Source organism: Nematolebias whitei, chromosome 15 (assembly GCF_014905685.2).
Source record: "Nematolebias whitei isolate Nwh7 chromosome 15, NemWhi1, whole genome shotgun sequence".
Lineage (NCBI taxonomy): Eukaryota > Metazoa > Chordata > Actinopteri > Cyprinodontiformes > Rivulidae > Nematolebias > Nematolebias whitei.
The window spans coordinates 38,273,040-38,281,366 of NC_056512.1; the positions used below are offsets into that span (position 1 = coordinate 38,273,040).

Consider the following 8,327-nt stretch of genomic DNA (forward strand, 5'->3'; position numbering starts at 1 on the left):
AGAGGCGAGACGAGAGGCGGGACGAGAGGCGAGACGAGAGGCGGGACGAGAGGCGGGACGAGAGGCGGGATGAGAGGCGAGACTAGAGGTGGGACGAGAGGCGAGACGAGAGGCGGGACGAGAGGCGGGACGAGAGGCGAGACGAGAGGTGGGACGAGAGGCGAGACGAGAGGCGAGATGAGAGGCGAGACGAGAGGCGGGACGAGAGGCGACAAGAGGCGGGACAAGAGGCGAGACGAGAGGCGGGACGAGAGGCGAGACGAGAGGCGGGATGAGAGGCGTGACGAGAGGCGGGACGAGAGGTGAGACAAGAGGTGGGACGAGAGGCGAGACGAGAGGCGGGACGATAGTCGGGACTAGAGATGGGACTGACAGTGACTCTGGGGGGAAGACGCCCTCTGCTGGGGCGGAGTTGAACTGCATCTGGATAGATTTTTATCAGAGATTCTCAAAAATAAAAGAGGAGCAACATCCATCCAACCATTAGCTTTACCCGCTTCTTCCTTTTTGGGTCACGGGGATCACTGGTGGCCATGTCCAGCAATCACTGTGCGAGAGGCGGGGGACACCCTGGACAGGTTTCCAGTCCATCACAGGGACACAGAGACAAACAAGACAAACAACCATTCACTCTTTCTCCCAACTAGAGACAATTTAGAGTTAACAATCAGTCTAACATGCATGTTTTTGGTCTGTGGGAGGAAACCAGAGTACCCAGAGAAAACCCTCCCAGCACGGAGAGAACATGCAAACTCCACCCAGAAAGGTCCCTGGATCAGGATTTGAACCGGGGACCTATAGGGGCAACAGTTCTACCAGTTGCGCCACCGTGCTGCCCTGCGGAGCAACATCTTGTGACAAACAAACACATAAACAAAATGTGTATTTTTAAACAGGAATAAAGTTTATTTTATTTTAATCTGTTTTTTTTCTCCCAAATTTCTAAAAAAACATTTAGTGTCCTCCCCCTAACATAAGGTTGTTTACTGGTTTAATAAACAAACAAATAAATATTAAACAGCCCTTTCTTGTTGTTTTAGCCCTCCTGCTGCCCTGCTGCCCTCGGGTCAAACTTGAGCGTGACGTCAAACAGATTTACATCAGTCTATAATCAATAAACTGATCACAGGATGTATATGATTTATAGATTGTACATAAAGCTCGCCTTGATGAAATTCATCGTCTGCAATAAAACATTAAAACTTGAAAGAGTTTTTTTTTTTTAATTTCCTGCAGCAGGAAGTGAATCATTTCTCTTTATACCTGCTGCCACTTGGTGCTATTTTCCAGAAACACAACATGCCCTTCCACTTCTACGCCAATGACTGTCAAATTTACTTCACCCTAAGACACGATGGTACATGCACGATTCAACCGCTGCTCAACTGCCTGGCTGACATCAGGGACTGGATGGCTTTAAACTTCTTAAGTTTCAACGAAAAGAAGTCTGAAGTCAGGTTGTTCCCTCCCAATGACACGATCACAAACCACTGCATCGACCTCTCCGCTCTAACTCTGTCAGAAAACAAAGAGTCACTAATCTGGGCGTGATAATGGACCCTTCCCTGAAACTTAACAATCATGTAAACATGATTGTTAAATCATGTTTCTTCCAACTGAGGAGGCTGTCTAAACTGAAGCCCATATTGTCCAAAAATAACCTGGAGACAGTAATACATGCATTCATTACATCTAGGCTTGATTACTGCAATTCACTCCTGTTTGGTTTCAGTCAGACCTCCATTGCACGACTACAACTGGTCCAGAATGCAGCAGCCCGATTTTTAACCAGTACAGGCAAAAGAGAGCACATTACACCAGTTTTGGCCTCACTGCACTGGTTACCGGTTCACTTTCGAATCCAGTTCAAAATACTGATGTATGTCTACAAATCACTGAACAGTCCCCCCCCATCTCTCTGATCTGCTACAACCGTATGTCCCACCACGTTCCCTGAGGTCAGCAGACCAGTTGCTCCTCACAGTTCCAGGAACTCGTCTTAAGCGCAGAGGTGACAGGGCCTTCTCTGTAGCAGGACCAAGACTTTGGAACGAGTTACCTCTGCTTGTCAGACAGGCCCCCTTCCTCTCGGTTTTCAAGTCCCGTTTAAAAACTCACTACTATTCAGTAGCTTTCAACACCAGATGATCTGTGTTTTGATCCTGTACGCTCCACACTAGTTTGTCGTCATTATCTGCATTGTTTTTATGTCTATATTCTGATTTACCTCATTTTGTATATTGCTTTGTGTGTTACCTGTTGTTTTGTCTGTACAGCCCTTTGGTTGGCTTTGCAGCTGTTTTAAGTGCTTTATAAATAAAGTGGTATGGTATTTCAGCTGCAGGAAATAAAAACCAGTCAGAAGATTTAAAAAACAAACATTTAAACTAACTCATCTAAAAACAGAATCTGCTCAATAAAAACTAACAAAAAGAGAAACATTAATGCATTTATTTATCTCTCGGGAGGAATTTGAAGGTTAAATGTGTGTTTTTAGATTAAAGTTTTTTTGTTTTTTTCATAGATTCTCGTTCAGATTTGACTGAAACATAAAAAATATTTTTGTTGTTTTGCTTTGTTTTTTTTTTTTTGGAATGTCCAGAGGACCAGATTTAACTTTTTTGGAAACATAAAAACCTGAGTTTAATCTGATCCGGTTTCTCCTCCAAAAGGTGTGCAGTCACGTGTCTCACCTGCCGAGACTCCTGCAGGGTTCTGCGCAGCCGTCACTGCGCACGCGCCCCACTCCCTCCCCGTGACGCAGTCAGGTTTTCAGAGACTTCGTAACTTCGGGTTTACAGTGTGACTCCGGGATGACTCCGGTTCCTGTCAATGGAAAACCCCGCAGCTGAGCGCGCGCATAAAAGGTCCAAACGGCCACAAATGGAAGCTGAAAACGAACTTCCGGAGCTTCGGAGAGGACACGAACCGAGACACGGACACACACCGCCCCCCTGACAGACATGGACACCTGGACAGGTAGATCCACACACCTGGGACCCGTGACACAAACCTGGTTTCAGTACGGACTCAGAGACAGGAGGGTGGTACGGAAGCCTGATGGTGCCAAAACATAAACATTAGTTTATAAATGTTTGAAAACTGATCACCAATCAGATGTTTGATATTTTAATTGATCTCCTCGTGCTTCCTGTTTAACTAAAACCATTTCCTGTTTCCAGCTGTCTTCTTGCTGAGCTGCTTTCTGTTCACATCTTCGGTCCAGTCAGCTCCCGTCGGCTCGCTGTCCAGCCTCCCGCCGGCGTTCGAGGAGACGGCCACGCAAGCGAAGACGCTGGTGGAGAAAATCCTGAAGGACATCCCTGCAGCGCACAGCGCCGCCGTCAGCATCCAGGTACAGAGACCTGATTGGACGGTTCTGCTGGGCTCCGCCTCCTTTTTCTTCTTCATCTGTCTTTAACTGCGTCGTGTCCTCCTCAGGGTCTCGGCCTTGAGTCCTCCACTCAGATGTCCAACCTGCAGATGATGGAGGTATCCCTGGGAATTCCTGCGGCCCCCGTCCTCAAGAAGCTGTCGGAACACTTCACCCTGGTCAGTCTGAGGGTCTCTGGAGGGTCTTGAGGTTTCTGCAGAGACTGAAGTGATTCTGAGAAGAACCAGAAGGTTCCGTCTGTTAGCTGGAGAACTAGGTCCAGGTCATCTCAGGGGGTTGACTGGGTGAATGTGACTGCTCGTCTTCTTCAGAAGGTTCTGTGGTTCAAAGTTCTTGTGGAAGCTCAAAGGTCCTTTGGGTCTTTGGAAGAGATGAGTACCGTATTTGATATAGTCTCTTTCAGGTGTTTGATGATGTGATGGACTTTTAAGGTTTTTGGTCCGTCTTTGGGATTCTTCAAGTCTTTTGTGAGGTCTTCAGGATCCTTGAAGTTCTTGTCTTCAGTTTGTTTCTTTTACTTGTTCCTGAAACATTTTCTTGACCCTCAGAAGATGGTCCGTAAGTCCTGTGGTGGTCCTGCAGTGGTTCTGGAGTGGTTCTGGAGGTACACCAGGGAAGGTTATGGATCATTTAGGTTGTCTTGGTTACCTGGAGGCTCACTGGTTCACGGAGGACCAGGTTTTTGAGTTCTTTGAGAAGGTTTTTTGGTAGCAGTGGTCCTTCAGGGGGTCCTATGAGACTGGAGTGAACCTAAAGGTTCTGGAAGGGTTCTTTTGATGAGCTCCTGTTGGTTAATCAAGGTCTTCTGTTGGATTTTGAGGAAGTTTTTTATTTTATTTTAAATAAAGATACAGAAGTCCCTCGCTACTTCAAAGTTCGTTTATCACGGACTTGCTTTGTTGCGGTTTTTCAAAATAAGATTGGACATGAGACACAATTGGCTGATTGATGGATGAGCCGCACGATCGGCATGGGATTTTTATTTAAAATGAATTATTTGAAATTATTTAGCACCTGCTACATCTTTGTGCAGCCCACGCTGCAGAAGAAGCTTCCTCCTGCAGCGTGTCAGGATCACTGCTCTGCAGCGGAGAAGTGGGCGTGGCCGAGAGCGCTGGCAGGGAGTTGAAATCATGACACTCTGTCTCTTTTAGAGCGTTTAGAGTTTAGAAACATTGTTTAGAATATCGCAAGAGTGTGGGATGGGTTTAAAACACCTATATATTATATATATAAAAAAATATATATATACATACATACAATAATAAACTACTACTTACTACTTGTACTACTATTCCTACTTCGTGGTTTTTCACTTATCGCGGGGCTTCAGGATATGAATCCCCCGCGATAAACGAGGGACTACTGTAACTTTATTTGTAATGCGACTCGAACAGAGGAATGGGCCAGTCTGAGTTGGTTCTGGTTCAGGTCTTTGGGTCCTTGGTGTCTATGAATCTGTTTCTTCTCTGCTGGCCTCAGACTCCCTGCCAGGTTTAACGTGATGCGTTTGTGTGTTTCCCCCCACAGGACACGTGTGTCAGCCGCATGTCTGCGGGCATTCAGCTGTACCAGAACCTGCTGGCGGTTCTGTCCCAGAACTTGAGCGGTCTGGAGGACCTGAGGTCCGACCTCAGAGACCTGCTGACACACATCAATAAGGTGCAGCTCCAGGTCATGTGATCTGACTTGTGGTCATGTGATCAACTGTCTGATTGGCTAACGGCTCTCTGTGTTTCAGCTGAAGGAGGTGGCTCAGCTCGCAGGCGACGATTCGGATCAGAACCCCGGTCTGGACCCGGTCTCTCGTTTTCAGGACAGCTACAGTGTCCAGGTGGCGGTCCACTTAACGCTGATGCAGCTGCGGTCCTTCTGCCACGACCTGATCCGGACCTTCAGAGTCCTCCACTACAGAGCTGCAGGCACACACTAAGCTCCGCCCACCAGGGAGTACGCCACGTTGCATTCAAGGACCCACAGGAACGTCTGTAACTTCTGTTCACCTGACAGACCTGCAGGATCAGAACCAAAGGATCTTTGTATGTCCGGATCAGATCAGCCTCTTGTTTGAAACTGATGAGGTTTTAGAAAGACCCGACCCGCAAACAACTCTTTGTCAGAACCACAGTAGAGCCTGAAGGTTCTGATGAAGAGGACGGTTCTGTTTCTGTATCATGTCCTTGGGTCCATCCCCCTGAAGTTCTACAGAAGTATTATGTGGTTTGAGTAGAACTGAAGAGTGCAGATTTACCACCAGAACCAAACCCAGAACCCTGCCGGATCGGTCCAGAACTTGCTGGAGGTCCGGGGCTGAGTCTCGGCACGCCGAGCTGCGGTATCGCTCCGAGGATCAGCAGGAGCGGGATTCCTGCCAGCCGCTGGATGTTTACAGACCTTGCAGGAATCCGGTGTTCTGGTTCTCTGCAGGTCCGGGCCCGCTTGGTGCTCCTCCCCGAGGGTTCAGAACCTCGTGAGAGCCCACCTGTCAGGTGAAAATTAATTAATTTAATTTATAGCAGCTCATAAAACAGACTTTTAATCCAAAACAATCAAAACCAGAAACTTTTATTTAGAATATTTATTGTCTGTAAAATGAGCTGCAGTTTATTTATGTTTTTATTTATTGCAGTTATTTATTATTTATTTTATTTATTTGGATGTTTGCGAAAAAATGAAGGCATCAAAAAGGTTGAATCAAACGCTGCTCAGAGAGAGGCGAGACATTTCTGTGATTGGACAAACAGTGATGATGTCAGAGATGACATCACAGCCATGTTGCGTCACATGAGCTCAGATGGACCCGACTGACCAACCATGTTTTTATTTTTCAAAATAAATGTATTGGCGTTAAGCTCACCAAAAGATTTATTGTTTTTACTCTTAAAAATAGTTTATCTGTTTCACAATATGCAAATTTTTCAAAATAAAATGTTTACATTTTGCAATAAATGGACTTGATATTTTTATATTTTAAAATGTATTGTCTGTATTCCAGAATAAAATATTTTTATTTTTCAACAACAAAAAAATTGATTTTATACATTTCCAACAAAAAGTTTGTATTTCAGAATTAAAGATATTTTTAAAATGTCTTGTTTTTATTTATATATTTGTACAATAAATTTCTTCATTTTTATATTTTGTAATGTTTATTTTATTATGTTTATATTCAGAATGTAATTATATTTTAATCTCTATTGCTTTGAAAAAAGATAAGATATAAAACTAAAAAAAACAGCTACATTATAAAAACGGTGTAAAATGCTATAAACAGAAACGTCTGCGTTGGTTTTTGACATGAACTTAGCTGATGTTTGAAGCCTCTAGAGAGGTCAAGGTCGAGAGCTTCAAATCTTGTTGCAAGGTGTTCCAGGATCGAGGAGCGAAGTAGGAAAAGGCTCTGTTGACTCTAGAATAAACTTAATCACAGCCCGGGTGAGTTCATTGTGGTTTATAATAAATATCAGTTGATATTTTTAATTACAGTTCAGTAAATTTATTCCTGGAGTGTCAAAAAATAAATAATAAATAAATAGCTGCAGTGTGAGGCTCCAGCCAGCAGGGGGCGCTGCAGTCTCCGGTTAAAATCCTGTGGGGAGCTCGCCGGTAAACACCACTTCATTCAACCTTATTTAACCTTATTTCTACAGGTTAGTCTCGAGGACTCTACAACAGAGATCTGATTTAAACAAAGAACACAGATTGGGTTCAGACAACAATAAACAATCATATAAAATGAAAAGTAAATTGGATAAATTATATAAAAACGAAACAAAAGCAAACAAAACAAACAAAAACAAAGTAAACATTAGCATTTTAAAGTCTTTAAAGATGGTCTTTAAAGGAATTAAAACAAATATCACATTTTTCTTTTCAACAGTAAACACCCTTCATGTAAAGTAAAAGAAAAACATTTAAACGTTTTATTTTGTTTTTTTTAATTATTCAGAAAATATCTTTGTTTTTATTGCATGAAGCTGTAAATCATCCAGTTTTGCAGGTGTTTCATCAGATTTTTCTGTCTCATCATTCTCTGCTGATGGTTTCCTTTCGTCCCTCCCTCTTCATCTTCATCATTCGCGGTCTTCATCCATTCGTCTCCCCCCCTCCTCCCCCCCCCTCCTCGGAGCTGCTGGTTCAGCTGGAGGCTGCAGTGTTTCTGCTGAGTAGCGGTGAAGCAGCATTCACTCTCTGCTCACCAGCAGACTCTTTGCAGCCGAGCCAGATTCCCCGAGAAGGGAACTACATCACCCAGAATTCTCTGCTGCAGCCTCACACCGTGTCCTGTCTGAGCGGTGCCCCGTGGAACTCTGGGAGTTGTAGTCCTCCTTCATCAGCTGCTGCTGGAGGCAGAGGGAAGAGAGGGAGACGGGCCATGACTTCATCAGAGGGAGACGCACAGAGAGGTGAGAACAGTTGTCTGTCCGTCTGTCTGTCTGTCTGTGTCATGTTCCTTTTCATCCTCCATATTCTCCCATCCATCATCTTCGTCCTTCTGTATCGGACGCTGTGTTTTTCCTTCTGGAACGTTGTGTGTCTTTTTTCATACAACACAGTGTATGTGTGTGTGTGTGTGTGTGCATGCGTGTGTGTCAGCATCTCCACCCAGCAGTCAACATCTGCCTCAACATGACAACAGCATGTCACCAACACAACAACATGACAATGACACAAAACAACATAACAACAACATGCCAATGACACAAAGCGTCATGACAACAACAACATGACAGCATGACAACATCTTAACAACAACATGTCAAAAACATGACAATGACACAAAATAACATGACAACAACATGACAGCATGACAACATGACAACATCTTAACAACATGACAATAACATGACAATGACAAAACAACATGACTACAATATGACAATGATACAAAACAACATGACAACAATATGACAATGACACAAAACAACATGAC

General features: G+C 44.2%; 1 protein-coding gene across 1 annotated transcript; it reads left to right on the forward strand.

Moving 5' to 3' along the window:
* Positions 1–2,739: 2,739 nt before the first annotated feature.
* csf3a (colony stimulating factor 3 (granulocyte) a) lies at positions 2,740–5,366 on the forward strand. Its single transcript, XM_037688653.1, has 5 exons — positions 2,740–2,979; positions 3,183–3,355; positions 3,442–3,552; positions 4,925–5,056; positions 5,136–5,366. The coding sequence occupies exons 1-5, from the start codon at positions 2,964–2,966 to the stop codon at positions 5,325–5,327; spliced, it is 624 nt and encodes a 207-aa protein (XP_037544581.1). The 5' UTR covers positions 2,740–2,963; the 3' UTR covers positions 5,328–5,366.
* The last annotated feature ends 2,961 nt before the right edge of the window (positions 5,367–8,327 follow it).